At 37.1% G+C, this 24,366-nt stretch overlaps 1 protein-coding gene across 2 annotated transcripts in view; it reads left to right on the forward strand.

The window, feature by feature from the left end:
- The window catches only part of COL11A1 (collagen type XI alpha 1 chain), a 133,571-nt gene that overhangs the window by 81,393 nt on the left and 27,812 nt on the right, over positions 1-24,366 (forward strand). For both annotated transcript variants that reach the window (XM_018081750.2, XM_018081751.2), the window contains 17 exons: positions 310-354; positions 482-535; positions 625-669; positions 3,713-3,766; positions 4,618-4,671; positions 6,733-6,786; positions 7,681-7,788; positions 8,480-8,569; positions 8,873-8,926; positions 14,680-14,787; positions 15,292-15,399; positions 16,464-16,517; positions 20,654-20,707; positions 21,442-21,549; positions 23,052-23,105; positions 23,995-24,048; positions 24,147-24,200. In XM_018081750.2, the coding sequence (XP_017937239.1) occupies positions 310-354; positions 482-535; positions 625-669; positions 3,713-3,766; positions 4,618-4,671; positions 6,733-6,786; positions 7,681-7,788; positions 8,480-8,569; positions 8,873-8,926; positions 14,680-14,787; positions 15,292-15,399; positions 16,464-16,517; positions 20,654-20,707; positions 21,442-21,549; positions 23,052-23,105; positions 23,995-24,048; positions 24,147-24,200 (1,152 nt within the window). The remainder of the gene's footprint in view (positions 1-309; positions 355-481; positions 536-624; positions 670-3,712; positions 3,767-4,617; positions 4,672-6,732; positions 6,787-7,680; positions 7,789-8,479; positions 8,570-8,872; positions 8,927-14,679; positions 14,788-15,291; positions 15,400-16,463; positions 16,518-20,653; positions 20,708-21,441; positions 21,550-23,051; positions 23,106-23,994; positions 24,049-24,146; positions 24,201-24,366) is intronic.

A 24,366-nucleotide genomic window follows, 5' to 3' on the forward strand; every position in this document is an offset into this window, starting at 1 on the left:
GAGGGACTGTGCTTGTTGTGTGCCGTCTTCACTACTATTTTAATGTAGTTTAAAATCTTCTAATGCCTCTGACAGAATCTGACTCTGAGGCAAATTTAGCACATTTAGCCACAAGTCCCAGTGAACTCAGAAAGATAATCAATTTTATCAAGGACCATGATTCTGTAAATTGAAATGCAAACTAGATAGTTAAAGATAAAATAACTTTTAAACTTATGGGAGTTACACTCTGCCTCCACTTCAGTAAAAAAACTTTATCTTACAAATAGAGTGTCTGCTAAGATGATTTCTGTCAACTTTTCTCTCTAGGGATTACATGGCAAACCAGGCCCCAGAGGACAGCGAGGACCAACAGTATGTTGTTTTGATTTGCAATGTAGAGCCTTTCCTGTATAAATTACCTTCACTATACTGTGAAGATTTAATTTTATTTGATTATAGTATCCAATACTTATCAAGCACATCTGTGTTAAATTGACAGGGTCCAAGAGGCTCAAGAGGTCCCAGAGGTCCCACTGGGAAACCAGGTCCAAAGGTAATGGTCAAGCACACTGTACAGATTTGCTACAGGCTGATTTTTTTAAATAAACCTAAATCTTTGAACATATTGTCTTTCCTTTCCAGGGTACTTCAGGCAATGATGGTCCTCCTGGCCCACCAGGTGAAAGGGTATGTGAAAGCTGGTTTTGTTTTTCCCACTAGATAGGAGTGTGATTTGAGGGTGGGAGGGTTGTTTTATTTTCAGTTCTCCTGCTCAGATCTTTGCGCTTCTTTGACCAGAGTAAAAAGAACTAATAAAACCTCAATTGTGATGATGCTTTTTACAAAGTTATGAATGGGGTGGCTGAAGTTTGCTGAAAGCTTCTTCCATCACTTTTGTACACTTAGGACACAGAGAATACATACACATTTTGTGTTATATCCATGCAGTTTATATATATCCATGTGAGTTACAGGTGTACTTACCAGCTTATGCTCTTCAGAATTGCCCACTTACTGCAGCTTGCTTCCTGTTCTTTGGATTTGCAAACACTCAAGCCACTTCCAGAAGATTCTTTGTTGAAACAGCTATGTTTTTTTTTTGTTCTGATCAGCTAATTCCCTTCAACCTAATTTCTTCGTGCTTCAGAAAACCTATTGTTCTCTCTAAAACAAAATTTTCTACTTGCTGTTATCTTACCAATCAATACACAAATCTAGTATACAGTCAGCTCATTGCACAGCAGTATATAGAAAAACAATATTAATAAATCAGATTTGTAATAGCAGCACTTGAAAAACAACTCAGTTTAAGTGGATGAGTTTCCTGCCAAAGTATTTTTGCAAAACTTAAAAAACTTTTCATTACATGCTAATCTTTTTCATATAGAGAACCCGTAGATCTTTTCCCAGTATCCACTCCCAGGTGCCAGTGTTCTCTTCAGGAGGGAGCTCCTTATGCATTTTCCCCAGCTCCATACTGTCACTTTCTTTTTTTACATTAACTAGGATGGTGGATGGAAAGAACTAGGCTTAGTGCAAGAAAGGAAATGTAGGTTGCATTACACTGAGGAGGAAGATCAGAGACAGACTACCAGAAGGTGAATAGCAGATCCTTTTGAAAGAGGAGTTTGCTGACAGCTCCAACAGGTTATGAGGAAGAGAAGTTGTGGGGACACCGAAAACAATGAGCAGATCAATCCAAGATGAAGGATCCCTGGAGAAAAACTGATAGGAGTGAAGAGATGAAGAATCATAGAGCACCATGTGTCATATCACTTGTGTAATATAAGTGTGAGGTATCTTATTTGATTCCCAATAGGGGTGAATGTCAGCCAGAAAATAAAACTGTCATTTCTACTCCTCTGAGACTATTTCAGGTACCAGACATGTAAACATTAAATAATCTATCCTGCGTAGCTGCTGTTAAAATGAAATTTTAAGACAGAAAAGAAAATGTAATTTTGATAGCATACTGTTAGTATTCTAATGCTTTTTCTCACATAATCCATCAGTCCATCAGTGGACTTTTGCAAGCCAAATCATGAATGAGAAATAAAATGCAAGCTTTTTCTTTAAAAAGCCTCAAGATGTGATAACAGTGGAAATTTATGAGAAAGAAGGTGCAATTAACTGTAAAATTTGAATTGTGCTCCTATAACCCAGTTTCTGAGAGTGACCGATTTCATTCATATATTTTGTAGAATAGCTGAGTCAATTTTATTAGTTTTCCTCTGTAGAGCTCCTCCTTTTTTTTTTTTTTTTAAATGTTAAGCTTTATGTTATATCCAAAAGCAAATGAGAAAAGGAGTGTATTGGTGTGTTATGGAGGTTTCAGAAACAGCCTTACACCTGGTTTTGAAGAAAAAAAAAATTATGGATAGTGCAGTAAGATCACAAAGATTTCTCCCTTGGCCTAGCACTTCTTAGTTGACTCAGTTTTAGTATTTCAGTATAATGAAAGTCTGCCCTGGAATAAGATTCATTTAAGGGCAAATGCTCCCAGAGTGGGCACAAGGGATCCTCTCCCACAGCTACATTTGCACACTGCTCCGCCTACTGCAGGAGGCAGCTGTGCTCTGGAACTGATCCTGGGCTCTAAGGAATGAGGCTTATGGAACTTGGAAAACAGAGCTTTATCAGAGGAGCAGAAGGATAGTGTAATTTGGGAGATGTGGTCTCCTTCTTCCAGTCTTTTGCATCAAACCAACATTTCTAACATACTTTGACAGCTGATGTCATAGCAAAACCACACATCATATACCAGGTAGAATACAATGAAGACTTGCTTTATATGACTAGAGTACCTGTCTCTGCTGTGGAACCATGTAAAAGTAAGATTTTAAGATTGTTACACTTTGACTTACTACACTAAAACTAAACAACAAAAATTATTTTCATAAGCTGGCATAGTCCCTTTCAGCATATCAACAATAAACTTTAAAAACTGGCCTCTGGTTTTTTAAATGACAACTTCAGGAACAGCGATGTACTACGAAACTGGTACTTCGTGTAAATATCTGTGTATATAGATGTATTTGAACATATTTGTATTTACACGTGTATGTGTACACTTGTACGTACACGTGCACAATGCATTAACTCACCCAATCAACTTTAAATTTATAAAACATGAAAATTTTCTCCCTCAATATATATGTATATATATACAAAACTATAACAATAAAATGTTCATACATTATGAGATTTTTCAACTATTTTTCATTATAGCAAAAATTCTGTATTTAATCCCAAGTACCTCTGGAAGGCTTATTCTATTTGGAAGTTTGTACTGTTGTACTGGCTTGAAATATTGTCAGGGTTTAATAATTGTCAAAGATGACTGTTTGACTGGAAGTTAAAGAGATGACCAGACCATTGACTAAATCCCATGGTTTATGCAACATAGAAAAACAGTGCTTGTTACTCACAGTTGGTTCCTATTTTGTTACGCACAGTTTTAGGAGTCAGATGCAAACATGGTTTGTACAAGTACTTTTCCTCTTTTCTTACTGCATTCCTACACAAACAGTATTGCTTTCAGGAAGTCTCCTCCAATGTCTGTGCATGAGAATTGTTGCTACCAATATTTATGGCAGTGTAGCCGAGGCTTTATTTTTAAATCCAGACATTATCTACATAGTTCATATTTTTTATAATTGAAACAAACTTTTCAATCCAGTGTCAAGGCAACTTGAGTAAAACTTTACTTATTTGATTGCCTTTTTTCCAGGGACCACAAGGGCCTCAGGGACCTGTTGGATTCCCTGGACCAAAGGGACCTCCAGTAAGTATCTCTTTAATTAAGTATGTGCAGCAACAGGAATGTTAATTTCCATACAGTGTCCCTGAAGTGACTGTTTAAAAATTTATATGAGGGATGGTTTATGTATAGATTACAAATATGCTTGTTGAGCTCTGAGGCTAAGACTCACATATTCAAAATGATCATTGGTGCAACTCATAAGAAGTTCAGCATAATATACCAAACTGCAAGTCTTCTAGTGTGTTGGTCCAATGTCCAGGTCACACACTGAGTTAAAGCAAAATACTACTTTGCTGGTGTATGTTTTCTTTTAACAATTGATTCTTTGAGGAAAAAAGGAAGAGGAAGGAGACATTCATTAGTAGCAGAAATGCATAGAAGTAATAGCACATTTGAGCTGCTGCCTGAACTAGTTTTACTGCTCCTCTGGTGTGCTTCTGCTCATGTGGAGTAAGTACAAAAGCATCAAACCACCTGTGATTTTTTTTTTCACCCATGCGTTTGTTACTTCTATTTCCAATGCCAAACCTGCAATTTCATCTAGTACTCCTGTAATACTTAGTTTTGTGTTAATTGAGTTATTAACCAAAGAAAAATGGAAGGGAAGTATAGGGTTTTTCCATTATTTCTGAATTTACAGAAATTCATTCTGACCGTGTTTGTATTTGTCAACAGGCATTCTCCAAGAAGTTGTTAAAACACATCAGGGAGGACACAAGGAAAAAATATTATGAAAATCTTACTTGTTTTATATAGGAGCAGTTAAGCTTTACCAAATACTAGTCTAGGAAAAAAAAAAAGAGCAGAGATTCTTACAGCTAATTGCACACTTTTTTCCAGAGTGTTTTGATTTATGTATTTTACAATTTCAGGGCCCACCTGGAAAAGATGGCTTGCCTGGACACCCAGGACAGCGGGGTGAGACTGTAAGTAAATGTGTTAGTGTTGTAAACCCCTAGAGGTCATGATTATGTGATCAAAACTAAAGAAATAGAGACAACAGGGAAAAGGGAAAGAGACTGGCACTAAGAGGCTGTATATCTGTACTTGTGGTTGGTAGGTAAGGCATGAGAAAGCTTTGTTTTGTTTCCGTGATACAAGTGTGAGGTTATTCTTTGCTATGCCCAGTTAGTAGCATCACAATGAGATTAAATAGTCAATAGAAGTAAAAGAGATCAATACCCAGATCTCAATTAAGATTTTTGAGACAGTTACTATACAGTTCTTTTCTCACTGAATGCCATGTATCATAAATAATAACATAACAAAAAGTCTTACTATTGGTAAGCAGCTAGAAAACTGAAAAGCCAAGACCTTTGGAAAGTAGGATCAAAGATGACTTAACCTATTAAAAAAAACCTTACATTTGGAAAGAATCACAATGAATAAATTCTGGCATCAAAAGTAAGAAAAATAGCATAATAGTTTTAATGGAATTCTTTTTAAAAACACTCTATTTTTGTAGCACCAAAACCTTACTCATATTCCACTAAAGTAAAATAAAATTCTTACTTGGAGAGAAAGCCACAAATGAATTTAGAGAGGAATTTTCTCGGCATGTATTTTAAGGTCCAGCATCACTGGAAATCTGTTAGTGACTGGTGAATCACTTCCACTGCTGGAAGGAGGAGCACACAGCTTGGAGTAGCACATCATTCTGAAAATCTCTGTTTTCTTCTGCTAGTGCTGTAGCATTGTGACATAGTAGTGCTTTGCAATGATAGTGGCTTTTTTTGTGTGTGAGAGAAACATTTGGTCTTTTGCAGCTTTTCATTAGCACTCTTTTCTGCCCTGTGTATTTGTATACTTGGACCAAAATGTTCAACATTCCTTCTCTTTTCTTACAATTGGCTTACAGACGAAGCTTTGACTGTGTAAACAAAGGAACACTTGAATGGTTCCATCTGTAGCAGTTCTGATTTTATGTCATTAGAACAAAGGGGTACTTTTGTCTTTTTTTTTTTTAAATCTGGATCATTTCATAGGTCTCAGTTTTGTTCAGTTTTGGGCCAAACTGAACAATGATAATATCTGGCTAGCAGCCAGAAGAGAATCAGATTAAGGAGGGTAAAAAAGCTGAAACTGGAGAAGGGCCCAGTGTTTGTAGGAAACTTGGGCCAGATCACACCTTAGTTTTTACACAGGTGAGCAGAGTAGGAGGCAGACATAGGCTGTTAGACAGGGAATACTATGTAGAACCCTAATGTGATACAGCAGTGAACTCTCCTAACACACTTCCAGTATTTGAAAGAAATAATGTAGCATTTTTCAAAGATGCATTAAACAGTGCTATTATAAAGTGAGGTTGTCATTCAGTTTATTGACTAATTTTGGCCTAAAGTCTGGAGCCACTGATTAGAAAATGAAAATTCTGTAAAATTTGCCAGTGTTCTAAAAAACTGTCTCAAACCCATTTCTTCTCTATTCTCTGGTTCCCAGTTTTTGTCATCACATCAATTTCTCATTAGCGTCATTCTTTTTGTGGTACTCGTGGTGCCTTTTTTACCATTTGTACATAACCTTCATCTTCCCTGGATCTTTATTTCTTTTCGTTTTCTTTCTGTCTAACCTCCACTTTATCTGCCCCTCCAAATTAATTCACCATCTGTGTCTTTCTTTAAAAAGCGTTTTTATGTCTGGCTTTATGATTCATAATGTACATATATAAAAATGTATTTTCAACTGTCTTTTAGCTGCATCACTTATGCATTCAAACTCACCTAATCAAGTTCACCTAGAGAGATCTGGGAAACTGACAGCAATTTTTACAGCTATATCACCTCAGAGAGACTGGAACTGATAGATACAGGAGAGATTAATAATTTCATTTCTAAGTATACACAGGAAAATAGGATTTCTCATTTTTATTTCCTGAAGAGAAAGAATTTGTGATATGGAATTTCTCTTTCTCCTCCTCAGCACAGATATGAATTTTGCTCTTCTATATCTTGTCCAGGGTAACATAATTTTCTATAATTATTTCACAGGGTTTTCAAGGAAAAACTGGTCCTCCTGGTCCTGGTGGTGTTGTTGGCCCTCAGGTACGCAATTTAATTTCATGGTTAACTCCTTAAGATCTAAGTTTAATGGTTATATTATGGCTAAGGCAGTCTCTTTTGTTGTATTAGAAGGACCATATCGATGGTTATATTAAGGTTTTTAAAAAATATGCATAACAATATTAGAAAGGTATACATCAGTGATTCCACAAAATATGAGAATGTTGGGGTTACCTTTCCACTTTCTTTTTTTTTGTGTGTGTGTGTTTTTATGTGATTATTAAGTTAGCAATTTCCAGAAGTCAGGAAGGCAGATTTCTCTATCATGAAACATTTTAGAAAGACTTTTTTGCTAGAGGACAATTTTCAGTCACTTTTAGCTTGTGGAGAGATTATCAAAATTTCATTTGATCTAATCTTAGTAATTTGCAACTAAATCAAGCATTTGGATTGCATGAACTTTTTTAGGTAATTCCCTCGGTGAAACTTTTCTGCTAGTGAATCTGAAGAGAAATCTTTCAACTCTCCTCCCTTACAATTCATATTATTCAGAAAAACAACAGTACAGAAGTGTTTCAAGACAAGAATAGTACATGGATTTCTCTCCCGTGTCCTTTTTGTAACCTTCTCCCAAACACGCTGTGTTTTAAAGCTTCAGTGCTTAAGGAACAAGGTCAGGATTTCACCCTTTGGAAGCTGTACAGACATGTCTGCAGGCAAAATGCAATGCAAGATTTATTTTATAGGACAAAGATATTTTGTAAGTCAGCCTTGCCTGGAGGGAAGGTGAGGAATGTATGCTAACCTATGGTAATACTGTTTTGTAACAGATACTCATAACAGCTAGATATTAATAATCTGCTCCTCTCCACTTCCTCCCACACCCCCAAGACATTAAAATACCTTCAGGTGACTCAAGTTTTCTCTTTTGCTTAGGGTCCTACTGGTGAGACCGGACCGATTGGTGAAAGAGGTCATCCAGGTCCTCCTGGTCCACCAGGTGAACAGGGCCTCCCAGGTGCTGCAGGAAAAGAAGGTGCTAAGGTATGATGTGGCTTTGGGGAACAAATTGGAAGGGGCAGATAAACTTCTGACAGTGTGACATTTCAAATCATCATGTAAGCATGCAGAATGAAATCCAAACATACAGCATAAAGTCATGATTGGCACGTTTCACCCAGAAGGATTTGAAAGACCGGATGTTTCCAATTTTAGAGCCGTGTCTACTTCCATTGAAATAGTGAGAATTCTCTTGAGCCAATTATTAGTATTTTTGTAATAAAAACTAAAAAAATATTTTGCACATACTACACATTCAATATGGAAATACTTAGTAATGACATGTTCACCACCAAGGTGGAAAATTGCACATTGGCATTTAAAGTCAGATGTGTAGTAGTGAAATATTGCTTATCTAAAAATATTCCTTATCTAGTTACTATGTAATTCTATTCAGTCTTTCATTATAAATGGGTATCTTAAATTTTTACTGAATGTGTCTTTAAAGTTATTTTTATGAGTTTTTATGTATTTCACTATTTTTGTATTCTGTAACTAGTACTATATTTTGTCAAAGTTTGTTATAAATTTAACCATAAACTACTGTACTGGTAATCTTCAAAGTGGGTGAAGATAAATAGGATATGGTGTTTCATTTTCATCACTCATTTAACAACTAATATGAGCATTTTAAACGTGGAGGGTTTTTTTAATCAAAATGTAATGTGTTTCCCAGGGTGATCCAGGCCCTCAAGGCATTCCTGGGAAAGATGGACCAGCAGGTCTTCGTGGTTTCCCTGGAGAGAGAGGCCTTCCAGGTGCTCAGGTATAATATAAGCACTAGAGCAATTGACATGATATTTCTAAATATAAGAAACAAAAGATTAACTCTTACTTCATGGAATCTTCTGCTGTGCTTAAAAATGAATGCAATAGGAAAACAGACCTCAAACATTCAACTTTAAGTATCATTGACTATATAAGAAAAAAGGAATTTATGCAGGTTTTTGTCTTTGGATTTTTACATTTTTCCTGCTTTACATTTTTCCTATTACATGTGTTGCAAAAGTAAGTCTTGAACTTTCCAGTTTAGTAGACAAGCTTTTTTCTTTTTCTTTACATTTTTTAGGGTCCAGCTGGTCTGAAAGGAGGGGAAGGCCCACAGGGTCCACCTGGCCCAATGGTAAGTAACCATAATAATTTTTTGGAAATATAAACAACATTACCTAGTAACCTTTTTTCTTGTTTACATGCTGTGATGTTTTCATTAATGCAGTCTGTAAAACAGCAGACAGATCAAACTTCTACTAAGTATCCATACTAATAAACATTCAAAGAATGTGAAGGTTGAGAGTATCTAAAGCCTTCTGCTACCAGTAGATAGATTTACTTGCTGCTCAATACTTACCACTTACACAAAGTAGTTTTGAGATGAGAGAAGTTTTCCGTACTGGAAAAATCTATGGATAGTGAATGATGGACCCGTGCTGTTGCGGTGGGTTCACTTTGGCTGGATGTCAAACTGCTCTATCATTCCCCTCCTCAGATGGGCAGGAGAAGAAAAAATACACTGAAAGGCTTGTGAATCAAGATCAGGACAGGGAGATCACTCACTAGTTACCACCATGGGTAAAATAGATTTAAAATGGGGAAAATGAGTTTAATTTATTTTCAATTAAATCAGAGTAGGATAGATAAAGCAAAATAAAAACTAAATCTTAGAACACCTTCTCCCTGCCCCTCTCTTCTTCCCAGGCTGAACTTAACTCCTCATTTTTGCTTTATTCTGCCCCAAGCAGTGCAGGGGGATGGGAAATGGGGGTTGCTGTCAGTTCATCACACACTGTCCTTTGCCACTCCTTCCTCCTCACGGGAAGGACTCCTCACACTCTTCCCCTTTTCTAGTGTGGGGTCCCTCCCATGGGAGACACTTCTCCAGCATGAGACCTTCACATGGGCTGCAGTTCTTCATGAACTGCTCCACCATGTGTCCCTTCCACAGGGTGCAGTCCTTCAAGAACAGGCTGCTCCAGTGTGGGTCACCTGTGGGGTCACAAGTCCTCCCAGCAAACCTGCTCCGGCATGGACTCCTCTCTCCATGGCCCACAGGTCCTGCTAGGAGCCTGCTCCAGCCTGGGCTCTCCATGAGGTCACTGCCTCCTTCTGGCATCCACCTGCTCTGGTGTGAGTGTCCTCCATGGGCTGTGGGGGGCACAGCTGCCCTGCCATAGTCTGCACCACAGGCTGCAGGGGAATCTCTGCTCCAGTGACTGGAGCACCTACTTCCCCTCCTTCTACATGACCTCACAGTCTGCAGAGATGTTTCTCTCACATATCTTCACTCCTCTCTCCAGCTGCAGTTGCTATTCTACATTTTTTCCCTGCATTTTAAATACATTATTCCAGAGGCACTACCACTGTCACTGAGGGACTCAGCCATGGCCAGCAGCTGGTCCATCTTGGAGCTGGCAGGCATTGCCTCTGTCAGACACAGGGGAAGTGTCTGGCATCTTCTCACAGAAGTCACCCCTGCAGCACCCCGCTACCAAAACTGTGCCACACAAACCCAATACTACTGTATTCCCTTTGTACAACTGAGCAAAATTATTTCATACAGCAACTCCTTCTCAACATTTTAAGCTCAACAGTAGAATATGCTTAAATTTACCTATTCTCTGTTGTCATTTTTTACGCAAGGAAGTTCTACAAGGATGCACTGGTATTCAAAACACGGTACAGTTATTCCCAAATGTGAAGTGTGTCAATTTTGACTGTTGTCAACTTATTTATTTCATTTAGTGCAATTGAAGTAAAGGAAAAAAAAATATCAATCAGCGTAGCTATTCTTGTTAGACAAAAAAAATAATGGAGGAGCTGAAATTCTGTGTATTTCAACAATGAAGCTCTCTTATGTTCCAGCAATTCATATTGAGATTAAAATGCACTAGACAAGGATAAAAAAACCTCAAAGAGTATTAGTAGTACAAGTAATACTTGGTACTTGAATTCTTAAAATTGGTTATTGAATTCTTAATGCCTTTTAGCATCTATTCTTTAAAACGAGAACTTGAATTTGTGAATTAGTTGTTAAAACTGTGAAGTACAAATATATTCCCAAAAGGCACTGAAACAAGGTAACTGGGAATGGAATGAAACGGAATAGAAACTGGTAGGGAGAGTCAAAAGGGATATCACCTTACCCATCTGAAGAACCTGAAATGTTAAAAGAAAAGTTGAATCAAAATCAAGAAAGCACAGACCAGAATAATCTCTTCAATCTAAAGGTCATAGCTTGATTCTTTGTTAGAGGAGCCTCTAAGGCTGGACTGAACTCTCAAGCAGATAGTTAGTTCAGGTGCAATGAACCAGAACTCTTCTGAGCATGCACAAACCAGACAGCACAAACATACCTGACATTTAGCACACCCCACTTTGCCAGACAGGATGTCCACACAGTAGCAGTGCCACTCCTGTCATAGTTCCTCATAAAGACACATACATAAGGTTGTGAGGCAAAAGCACATATCTTATTTAGTGATAGTTGTCTGTATTCTGAAATATATGTGTTTGAATTTAAATTCAGATGATCCATGTTTTTCTAATTCCCATAGGGTGTGTATAAGTTAGTTTTAGTTGAAAACACTTTTTGAGGAGGATGTCTCAATTATCCCCATTTACTATCTTTTGGTTCACATCATGGAGCTCTCTTAGAGTTTGTGAATAGTATTACTTTCATGTGAAACTAAATTGATAGAGAAAATCTAGGAATTCCTATTAATGCTCCCCAGCTAATGGGAGTTCACTGCCAGACTAGAATTACCATGAACTATAGTGCAGAAACAAACAGAATATGAGTGGCAGGAGCACAATACCAAGGGCTTCAGTGTAGAAATCCATTCCTGTTGGGACCACACTTTCTGCTAAGGTAAACAGTCATAGAAAGAAACACTTGGGAGGCTAAGAAATTTTTGCATATGGTTTTTCCAATATTTAAGAAATAAATGTAGTGGTAGCAAGAGTGGAAAGAGAGTTTAAGGGGCAGTTTAATTTTTTTTTAAATGCTTTGAGTTCACTGAAGTACAAGCAGGCCACTTGAGGTGCAAACAAGCATCAAGTCTCCCTGAAAGTACTCCAGGAGCCCTCAGTGGGATTTTTATCCATTTCATCTTTAATTACTAACTTTTTATCTTGAAACAGTCTTTTAGTGAAAAAAAGTTGTAGAGGTGCCCTTAATACTGGGTTTCTGTGCATCTTCAAGGACTAGAATTAAACCACAATAGCTTGCTTCATTTTCACAGTAGGTCATAGCAGACCATGAGCATCAAATAATCCTAAAATATTTTCCCATCTATTTTTAGCCAACAGTGGGTACACCCAGAAGTGTAATTATAGTGGAGTCTTCATTTGCCATTTTTAATAGGAAGAGAATTCATGCCACTGGATGACTTTCCTCCGATTCTCTGCCAATACCAATTGCTTCCAACTAGCATATATAGTCAATTATAAGGTTTATTTGGCTACCAGATACATCTGCAAGCATACCAAACAAATGACTGCTCCAAATACTGTGCATGCCAATTACTGTGTTTAGAAGGATTTGGACAAAAGAAAGAGATGCATGAATGCACTTCAGAGCAAGGGGGCTTTTCTGTTGGTTTGGTAAGGGGTTCATGTTTGGTTTTTTGGGTTCTTTTTGTGGAGGGTTTGTGGCTGGTTTTGTGATTGAGGTTTTTTTGTTGTTGTGGGGGTTTTGTTTGAGGTTTTTTAACAGCTCTCTTTTATCTGCTATCTTTGTCTTCTGTTTGTTTTCTTCCCTTCTCATACTACTGTGTGGGATGCTGAATGCTGATGAGAGAAAGCTCTTTGGAATGTCAAGCAGTCATTTTTCATTTGCTCATTTAGGAATAGGATGCTGAAATTAGACTCAGAAAAAGCCAGCTGTAGGCTACCCAATTATTGGTACTGAGCTATCTAGAGCTATTTTCATCCCTCTGATAACATTTTGCAGTCATGGGGACCCTCACTTGTTGAGCATTTTGTTAACCATCAGTAAAAAGTATTGCCACTACTATGCAATGGATACAATAGCTATAGGTACATATTTTGTCACAGAAAGTGAGATAAAACCAAGATTGATAATGAGTTTATAGTCTGTATAAGAGTATTACATGACAAAACATGACACTTCCATTCTGTAGAGAAGTTTTTTTAAAAAAACCCATGAATTAATAGAAAGGTTCCAGGATGTGAATACCACTGCAAGGCCACAGGTTAACAAATAGTGTCATAATATAAGGAGGTTGTTTCATAGTGGGACAGAGTGACCAAAAAAAGATAACAAACATAGAGAGAACAGACTTAAGAAGCTGCCTAAATGCTTTTCTGAGTTGTGACTATGATTTAATGTGTTCTGCTTTGATCAGAGGCCATTCTCACAGAGAAGGGAGAGGTTCCTTGAAAACAGAAGGTTTAGTCCATGTTCATACCCTGGTGAAATGCAAAGATAAATGTGAAAAGTTGGCTGAGTAAAAAGAGCTACTAGAAATTATGGCTACTGTTAGTGTCTGCTGTCTGACATAGGAAAGATCTTTGAGTTATTTGGGTTTTATTCATCTCTATTCTTGCATTCTACTGATGAGATGACCTAAAACTGTTTAGTTTATGAGAGCTGACAAGATCAGAGACCATGGTAGAATGGCTGCAGGGTGGTGACTTTTTCTTGTTGAATTCACTGAAGCCTTAGGAACTAAAATAACAGAAATAGGACTGAAACTTAGGCATTCACCCAGACTTAAAAAACCCCAACACCTGGAAAGATAAAGTCATCTATGATTCCCATACAAATACTTTATTTGAACACTCACACAAATTTAGATCTTACTGAGATAATTCACGAAAATATTTTGAGAAATCATTCAGTATTCTTTCTGACACAATTATCGAGAGGGAAAAGCACCTTATTATGGAATTAGTACTAGTTATGCTAACGAGGTCAGTTCAGAAAAGTATGTCATGAGTAAAAGCAAAAAAAAGGGCTCTCATAGGTGAAAGCATCTTAAAATTCCAATGTCCAAGGGCCAACAAATTTGACCTTGCTTATACGTGAAAATAAAGGCTATTCAGAGCCTCAGGCTACACCACCTATTAGGTATCTATTCCACGATGTATCCCAATTCTAGGATGTCTGTGGAAAAGTAAATTATGAATCGTAACTTTAAAATATTACAAACTATTTTGAAGGTGTAAAGCTGAAAAGTTGGGGAGCACCTTTAACAGCACTCTATTGATGCAAAAATTGTAAATAATTTGAGACAGAAAAGAAAGATTCAATTTTAGTGGTTTTCAACATATAGTCCCTGTCTTTTCACCTTTAATTTACAGTATTAGATTTTTAACTTTTTTGTGCTTATGTAAAGATACCTGTGCATAAAAGCCTCCTCTGTAACTAGATTAGTCATTATACTTGAATAGATTTTTACACAGGTGACTTCAAATGCAGAAACATACTGATCATCACAGCAACGTACAGCACAAAACTGGACTAAAACTTTGGGTTGTGGTGAGGGTTAGTTCTGTATTTTGATAGGTGAATATTCTTTCATCAAAGTAGCATGTTAATCCATTTTGAAAATAGAGAGAAATAAGTTCTTGAAAACAGCTGTTTTCAAGCACACTATAATTATGATGAACAAACACAGGAAATGATTTTACAAAAAAAATTAATAAATTAGTTTTGTACGAACTGTATTGAGTATGAACTTCAGGTTAGTTCTTTCAGTCTTTTCCTTTACTTGCACTCATGCTGCATGTGTACCTTTCTACCAGCTGCAATCTCACTGAGAAGCAGGCATTTTCTCTGTTTGCCTCAGTCATGAAAACAACCAACAGTTATCTGGGTTATATCAGAATTCCCTTATACTTTGTTTTTCTTTCCAGGGTTCTCCAGGGGAACGTGGAGCAGCGGGCACTGCTGGCCCAATTGGTCTTCCAGGTCGTCCTGGACCTCAGGGTCCTCCAGGCCCCGCAGGGGAGAAGGGTGCTCCTGTAAGTAATCACAGTCCCAGAAAACTGTCATGGCACAGACTTTTCATTCCAGAAGGTTACTTTGTCCCACTCTAATATTTACCTATTAAATATATAGTCTCAGAATACCCAACCTACTCCTTTTAGATTTACAGTAAAGGAAACAGTAAAACATTCATTGTCCTACCCTCTAACACCAAGAAAAGTTAAACCTGTTATTGTCACAGCATGGTGTGAATATAATAAAAAATTTTGTTAAATTAGTCTTTCATTAAAACTTTGTACCCAGCCACTCTGCATTAGAGTACAAGTGTATTTGACATCAGCTTCCATTATTATTATTCTCTGATATATTCTCTTCCCTTGAGAGTTTCCTTTCTACTGTTTTGTTTGGTTGTTTTTCTTTTTTTTGAGAGGTGGGGGCTCTGTTTTTTTAAATTTTGTATTGGTAATGTGACTCCTTGTACTGAAATTTTCATTAGTCTCCTGTGATTATGTGGATTGCTTCCTTTTCTTTGCAACCAGGGTGAAAAAGGTCCTCAAGGTCCAGCTGGACGTGATGGAATACAGGGTCCTGTAGGACTTCCTGGTCCTGCTGGTCCTAGTGGTTCTCCTGGAGAAGATGGTGACAAGGTGAATCATTATAATTGGTATTAGTGCATCAGTGAGATCTGTCAGTACATTTCTCTGTTTGTAGCTTTTCTCACAATAAATATGGCAGCAAACCAACAAAACTTACCCCTGCCTCCCCCAAACTTCCTCTGTTTACTGTAAAAAAACTTAAAAAAACTCTTCTATAATCAAATGTCTGAGGGACAGATGCCATGGGACATTTGGATTTGTGTTCAAGAACTAGTAGAATAACATTTATCCTGGCAAAGAAGCAAGGATGAAAGTATGGCAAAATAAATCAAGGCATATGATACCAAAATTGATTTTTGCCTATTTTAGAAAACTTGGTTTGCTGAATGAGTAAGGTGAAATGTTCTCAGTAATATATAGGGATTCAGAACCACTGTTGATAGGTCGAGGGTGTCAAAATAATTACATTCACAGCAGAGATATTCTGTTGACTCCTGGCAGAATTTAGGACACACAGCACCTTTCAGGATCATCTTGCATGTTTGCTTGGTCCAACATTGCCCTGTTAGTTAGCATAGCGTAAAGGTAAACATTTTGACATTAATTTTTGTGATGCATGAGTGTTATTTATGCCACAGAGAGTATTTTCTGTGGTTTAGTTTGTCTTTTATTATTGTATAAAAACCCCATTATTTTCTAATACAGTTTCTTGGTAATTAGAATAATTCTGAAGTTTTAAAATGCTGTACCCTACATTGAGAAGCAGTTGTTCAGTCACATACAGTTAGATGAGTCTGTAAATCAGGGTACTTTCATTATAAGTTCATATTGAAGGTGACAAGAGGAACACAATTTCCTTTATTTAGAGCTCAGTTGCACTATACTTCAAAGCCAGGTCTTGTTGCCCTTTGCAATACAGCAATCAATATCTGGATTAATATGACATACTATTGATCATTGCAGAATTGCTCCCTTTAGGCATTCACTCGAAGCAGCAGCATAAAACATAAAATAATCATATCAAAAGGAACATTTAAAAATACCGTGATATTGACTTCAGTTAAGTGTGAAGGAAACAATTTAAAACAATTTTAACTTTTAACTTTCAATTACAGGGTGAAATTGGTGAACCAGGTCAGAAAGGTAGTAAAGGCGACAAAGGAGAAAACGTGAGTAGCAAAATCCTTTGTCCATTACATCTTTATGAATAAAAAGTATTCATGCATGAAGTCTGCAGGTAGCCTTGCTACATAAACGAGCAGAAAAAAGACACACTTCTAAAATGGTTCTTCAAAATGATGTTGATTTACTGCAGCACTAGAGGTTTGTACTTATAGAACCATGCATATATATTCAGTATTGTTCATATTCCTAGAGCTCACAGAATCATTAAAAAATAGAAAGGTACACTATACTCCTAAGCACCCTTCCTGTATCATTGAAATAATTCTGCATTTGAACTGGGAGAGACCAAGAATTCACATGCACTCCCTTACTGTGACTGGATTGTGTGAACATATCTATCCAGCTTCATCTTCTGAGCCATAACGAGGAAAACTATGAAGACTCAGTAGAGGAATCTACTAATATTGTTTTAAAATTTTGAAATTTTGAAAGAATATCTAAATCTTGGAGAGCACAATTAAATAATGGCAACATTTCAGAACAGAGAAAGACCTAAGATGAAATGGCTTATACAAGCTTTCATATATTATCATTAGACCTATTAGTTAACCTAGGACTAATCGGGCTTCTACTGTTCTAATTTGACTTTTTCTGTCTTCGAAACTTAATTGTGAAGTTCAAATACTTTTTGATTGAGGCCAGAAATATAAAGTTAAGCATTTTTTGCTGTGAAATTTGAAGCTAGAGAGAATAAAACTAGCATTTGTTTGTTTCTGTTCGATTGTGGTTTCTTTCCCAAAAATTAAAAAAGGTAGGTTTTCACTTGTGTTCAATTACAAGATAAACTGGCACTTTATTCGAATAATTTTCCTTAAGAAAAAAATGAGATGTAAGGGCAGAAAGGTTCCTTTTATTATTATATTTCAGTAATATTCACAGTGAGCGAAGCTCAGAACTCAACATAGGGTTCATAGCTAAGCATATTTATCTTGAAAACACTGTGTGCTTTTTGCAATTAACCATTTACAGAGCCTTCTTAAGAGAGGATTGCTTTTAAAAATTACACCAAATTTATAGCTTAGATATCAGGTGATGTGTTATAGGAGGATATATACACATTCAAGCAAATCATAGCTTTATGATAATTTCAAGGAAGAAATTGTCACAATAAAATGTGGGAAAAAATGACAAGGTTTTTGTTTTGTTTTGTTTGGGGCTTTTTTTGTTTTGGTTTGAGTTGGCTTGGGTTTTTGTTTGTTTTTGGTGTTTTGTTATTCTTGTTTTTAAAGATAAGCTTGTCCTTCTCAATAATTTATGTGAGAAAGACTTCTGCAGTTTCCAGTGTAGAAAACACATTCTTTTCACAATATTATTTTTATAGATTAAATCACAAGTGTTATAATAAATTATTTGTAATGCCCTGTTAACATCAGAAATGTAGTATTATACAAATGGATAAAAGAGCACTTCTATTATAAGCACCTGCTTTCCAAGAAACATATGTGTAATCAAGTTGTAAACAAATTCTGCTTCAGACTAAAATTACTCCTGCATAACTTCCCTGAGTGCTTTGGTTAACTTTGTAAAATTAAGTCATGAAATTAAAACATTTTTAAAAGTCAGTTTTAAAACTATGAACTTGTTCCCAGGTACCCGAAAATAAATTTTAATCTGTTTGCTGTTGTAAACCAGCTGTGGGATACGTAGAGATATATGCAGCTTTGTCCACCTAAAGAGGTCCAGAACAGAACAGGCCCTGTGTACACAGAAGAATCTGACTTTTAAAGGAAAGGGAAGAGGAAGCACATGAGGCAGGTCAGGCTTGGTTTGGAAAGGAACTTAAAGATCAGCTAGTTCCAACTCCCATCCAGTTCCACTTCAGACTTTGCCTGTGATCATATGCATATCCTGATTTTCCCTTTGACATGCCTCTTCATTAGAGAAGCTTCTGCATCAGAGAAATTCAGAAAAACACACATGCTGCACTTTTCTATTTCCCATCATTTTAGCATAGCTGAGCATTAGACTGTGACCACAGTTCCCTTAGTGAGTACTAATGTATTTGGACATGTTCCAGCAGACCTGCTTTACAAATAAAGTGTTTGCAGCATTATCATTTGAGAACGTATTCTGTACTCTAGGTTTCAAGGTTTAAGGCATTTGAGAATATTATCCATTTTCCTCGAAATACAGGATTCAGTGTTCAGGCCTGCTTAGTTAAGTGAATGTTACCCCAGCTGAAGAGATGTGTACTGAATCTGTTTGCCCTCAACTGCAGTCATTCAGCTCTGACAGTTTCAGAATATGTTTATTTTAAATCTGCTTTCCTTTCAACATGCTGACAGAGGTATATAGGGGCAGGGAGGAGAGGCCTTTTTGGTCACCTCTGAAAGGTTCTAAAGAAGTACCCAGTTCTGAAATCACAGGACATGAAGAATAGATATTCACAATACCTAACCACCCACAAAAGCCTTGGTGGGCATTTAGAGCCTGATCACAGCAAGGATCCTGATCAAAGAACTGATTCCTCATTCCTCTTTAAGAAAAGCTGGAAACATCTTCCATTCCCCATTGAAACTAACAAGGATTTATGTTTTGGGCTTTAAATATACTGTGCCTAGAAAAAAATACTATTATCCATATCCTAGCTAGGGACAGCACAATTTTGTTGTTGATGTGTCCTCTCTTGAACTTCAAAACTTCCACAGCTGCCACAGCTGCCTTTATTAACTGAAGATTCTCTCATCATTCTGAGTCTTTCTCCAGAGCTCCATTTCCCCTCCATAGCCATGGGAAGAAAGTCTGGTCACGTGTCCAAATAATTTCTCATTAATCAATTGCAAAGTACCTTCCAACAGTGCTTTATATCAAAAGGGGTTTTTAAATGAGTTTAAAAATGTGTAGGTCTCAATCCAGGGCCTATAAAATGAAGGAGCATGTTGAAGCATCCCTCAGAGTGTAAAACAGTCCATTTCAATGGGATTTTTTAAAAAGTCCATGCATGCCAATTCCCTTTCTCATGGTATCCCTCCCCAGTCAAGTGGAGCATTCCTTTCATTTAGATATATCACCATAGAGCTTTGCTTCATGTATTGCCATCAGGTATGTGAGAAAAAGAAAATTATAAGAGAAATATATAGCTTGACTGTAAGATACTCTAAAGTATACACAGAACCCAATGAAAGCAATAGATTTCAGAAGTCCCTTTTCCTAATCTCCCTATAAAGGGCGCAGTAATCTAATTTTAGCCCTACCAAGGCCTTTAAATCCAAGCATTATTCTACTTTAAAATAAAATTTGCAGCCTAGAAGCCGTAGAAAACTTTCCATCTGATATAGACTAGAATTAGTCAATGCCAGGTGTTTTTATGCTTTCTTGGCTTCACTCTTTATCAGTTTAGTTCCTCTAGTGTTGCAAAAACAAGATTCAAACTCCCACATAATTTTAACCCCATCATAAACTAGTATTTGACATTCCTGTACTCTGTTAGATAGCTTTGTTACATCACATCTATATGACCAACTTCTAAATTATGTGCAATATAACTTAAAAAGTTATTATTCTGCAAGGACACTGAAAAAAATTAAGTTGTTCCTCTCAGAGACTTTTCTTTTGCCATTCTGTTGAAAAAAGACTTAATATCAAAGAGAATGTGACTCCCAGTGCTCAGCAAGAACTTACAGTTTTTTGTATCGCCTCGAGGTCAAAATAAGCTTTGTGCTATTGGAAAAATTATTTGCAGTTTCATAAAAACTAATCCAAATAATAAGAGTTCCAATTAAAGATACATTTTTAGATGATGATTTAAAGGTTGAAGGTTTTCCTCCATAAATCTCATTGAAAGTGTTGATATTTTTAATTGTGAAAGAAGTAGTTTTCATTTTAATTCATGTTTGCATGGGAATCCATTCTGAAACGTTAAAAATGCGCTTCCAACAAATGACAGTATTGTCTCCTCTACATATGCCAATCTGAGTTTTTGAGAAATAAAAAAATAATGATTATTTGTACTGAATGCAAAAGACTTGTGAATAATCTACATTCTCTATGAAGAAATGTGGAAATGCTTAATAGACCATGATCATGTAAGCAGGGTTTTCTCTCATCTCTATATTTGCTTTTAATCTCATTCCAGATGTCAGAATCACTAACTTGTCCTTTTGATGTTTGTCTGTTGCAGGGTCCTCCGGGTCCACCGGGTCTCCAGGGTCCTGTTGGTGCCCCGGGTATAGCTGTAAGTGGCTTATTCAGAGCAAACCTCAGCCTTGTGTAACTTATATGGTACTTAGAAGTTCTTTGAACTACATGCTCCCTGTTTAGGAATGTATTTCAAATGGCCACTAACAGTTCTGTCATTGCCCACTTACATGCAGTTCTTAATTGTAAACAAACCTGCATGGTTGGTGGTGCTGTATTGCAGATTTACAGCAGGGCAGTAATTTGACAGAAACATTAAAAATTAAATACTGTAAATAGCGAATGGGGCCCATCATTTCAGTGAACTTGTTTGGTGGTATGTATGACAGCTCAGTACCACATGCAGTTAAAAGAGAGTATCTCTTTTTAAAATCCACCTGATATCAGGTGGATTGATTTTTATTTTCATTTAGAAGGCTTTGAATTCTTTTACCCTGAAGACTGGTAGAACTGTATGCTACTCATATTTGCTAATATGTAGGTATTCAACAGCTAGAATGTTTATGCAGATGTGAAAGAGAAGAGGATTCAGGGGAAATTTTCATAAGACATGCAGTATTAATTGACCTACATTAAACCAGAGCATGTGCTGGTATTCTGTTTGTATAACAGATTTCATCCAATCAGGATGGTGTACATGCATTTGTAAAGACATATGGCATGAGTCTGAGCCCTACTGTAGGTGTTTTCCAGTCATTTCCATGGAGCTTTTTCTGTTGTTATTATCAAACCTGTGGTATTTTTGCTTTTTATTGTTTCCACAATGTTTAGGGAGGTGATGGAGAGCCAGGCCCAAGAGGTCAGCAAGGGATGTTTGGGCAAAAAGGTGATGAAGGTCCTCGAGGCTTCCCCGGCCCTCCAGGCCCTATTGGCTTACAGGTAAATTCCTTTATTATTTTACCCTCCACCTATACAAACCCCAGTTTCTGTGTCAGAAGCTGAATGGCTATGGTCCTCTATTAAAAACAGAAAGATCCCATATTCATAGAGTTTATGCAGATTTAATGCTGCAGATTTGTAGGATGCTCTGAAACTGAACCACTGGCTAACACAGGCTTTAGAATTTCATTCAGTAATTCATTGATTGACAGAGTCAAACAATTTCTGTTTTAACAAGTGCACTTCTTTATACCGGAGATACACACTTTAAAGAAAAGATGCAACCTGAAGGGGATTCAACATGTCTTAGTCACATACAGTATTTTCACAATAGGTTTTGGCAACACAGTGTGTTTCTCAGTGATACCATTACAGACACTACATGTGTCCTGAAAGATAAGCAGAACTCCATAATGCTTATATACTGCAGCCATCGCAGGCAGGTTCCTACAGATTCACATTTCTTCCTCTTAAAATTGATATTTTATGAGTAAAAAACCACAAAGCAGGCATGCAGTAAAATGTAGGCTTCTCACTGCTGCATCCAGAGAATTACAGTTGAAAAATGTGCTTTTTCAAAAATTTAATTTGCCTAAATACAATGAGACAAAGAACAAGACATTTAGGACCTTAGATTCATATCCATTTAATTAACATTAGAACAGAGAACACTAACTATTTCTAAACCATGCATTAAGCTTTAACGTGAATCCTATGTACTCTCTTCTAAAAACTATGGCAATAGTGTTTGAATATATTCAAACAGTACATCTCCTTTCTATCCACCACATATGAACTGACTCATCTCTTTCACTAAGCCAAACCTTAACCTATACCTATACCTGTAGCTGATAACCTGTACCTGACCCTACATTTGGGAATGCCCAGCTCAGTTGTGATAGTTCTTCTAGCTAGAAATCAATATTAGTATCAGCTGCAGTTTCCTTCTCTTGATGTTTGTTAGTAGACGAACTTGGACACTTTTCTTCTAAGGGTATGTTTGTGTAACCCAATGCAATGCCTCTCAGCAGGATTTATCACCTCCACTGGACACCTTATTAAAGCAGTTATGCAACTTCCAGTACTCAGGTAGTTTAGACATCTTTGCATACCACTTCATTGTGCTGCACTGATCATGTTTTCTTTACATATATATGTATCATAGCATAAGTTAAATTATCCAAACCTGCACCTGGGCTCTGGATAATGATGACAGTGTTTTTAAAGTCATCCACCCTAGCATTTCTGTGTGCATTTTTTTTCCCCCAAAATTTTCTGCTTCACCAAGTTTAAGCAACTTAGGACTACATATACTTATAATGTAATATAAAAAACCCCTTCTTTTCTTTAATGTAAATTGGTCTTCTTTTCTTGTTCCACCACCCTGCCCCCTCCCAAGGTCACAATTTTCACATGTAGACCTCATTTATATTGTTTCATATTGATTCATAATTCATCATTCCAGGTACCGTACTAATAGTATTCTCCTCCATGTGTTTTAGGGTCTGCCTGGCCCACCAGGTGAAAAAGGTGAAAATGGTGATGTGGGCCCAATGGTAAGACTTTTTCCCCACTAGTCACTCTAGAGGACATAAATATCCCCCATATATTACTATCTATTCTCTATAGCTCACAATTTGTTACTCCTGAATTTAGTGACTGAGCATGAAACATTTCGTGTAACAAAGTGCCTCTGGGATTTACTTTGCTTTCTCACATCTATCTCCTCATCTTTAATATCAAGATTTAAGTAACTTAAGAAAATACTCTGAAAAATAGATAGTAAAGCAGATGCTGTGAGTGCCTGAGACAGCTTCAGGAAAGAAAAAGTAGATACCACTGCACCAGAGAGTCTGGAGCTGCTTTTCTGAAATTCAGGACATTGTATGTTAGCTTCAGGTAATTGCAGGCTAGAAGATGGTAAACACTATTTGGCTGTGTTTGTTTTCTCTGGGTGATGCATTTTCCAGCTGTTTGTACTGTTGACAGAATGCCTTCTGGGCTGTTCCTGACAGAAACGCAAGCTCTCGACAGTATAGATTGGCCTCCAGCACCCCATGCCAAGTCTGGATGCTTCATTAATGCCCATCTGTGGGCACGATGGTGCAGTACTGTCACAAGGCTTTACCACACGTATGAGCTAGTCCAGGGTCTTTGCACAGTGGGGTGGGCATGCAGGTAACCTGCAGGGAAAGTACAGTGCAGGAAACCAAGCATCAGATCATTTCCAGCTCAGGTACTGTGTAACATAGCCTGGATCCCCTGTCACCTTGTGAGCTCATCCAATGGGCAGCAACCTGGCCCTGCCATTTCTGTAGCACTGCAAAGATTAAAAGCCCTCTACAGATTGAGTATATTATTTTTCATTGGTAAAAAATCCCTACTGAACTTATTCTTTATGACTGTTCTATGATACTGTGATATCAAATTGTCTCTTTGATACAGGGTCCACCTGGTCCTCCAGGTCCAAGAGGTCCCCAGGGTCCTAATGGAGCTGATGTAAGAATTTACCTATTTTTTTATCTTTGTAATTCAGTAATAAGCACTCTATTTGGGATAACTATATTTGGTATAACAAATATCTTTAATCATTGTAGGGTCCTCAAGGTCCCCCAGGCTCAATCGGCTCTGTTGGAGGCGTTGGTGAAAAGGTGAGTGTTAATAATAACCTCCTAGAAAGAGAAAACTTTGGAATAGGAATATGAATGTACATTTTTATTCTTCTGTGGAGATATATAGATATATAACAATTCCCAAATATCCTTCATTAACCTAATAATTATTAATAGTGATCTAGCTATGCTCCTAATTGTTGAC

The sequence above is a fragment of the Manacus vitellinus genome, unplaced genomic scaffold (genome assembly GCF_001715985.3).
Source record: "Manacus vitellinus isolate BGI_N305 unplaced genomic scaffold, ASM171598v3 scaffold_56_pilon, whole genome shotgun sequence".
In the NCBI taxonomy this organism is placed as follows: domain Eukaryota; kingdom Metazoa; phylum Chordata; class Aves; order Passeriformes; family Pipridae; genus Manacus; species Manacus vitellinus.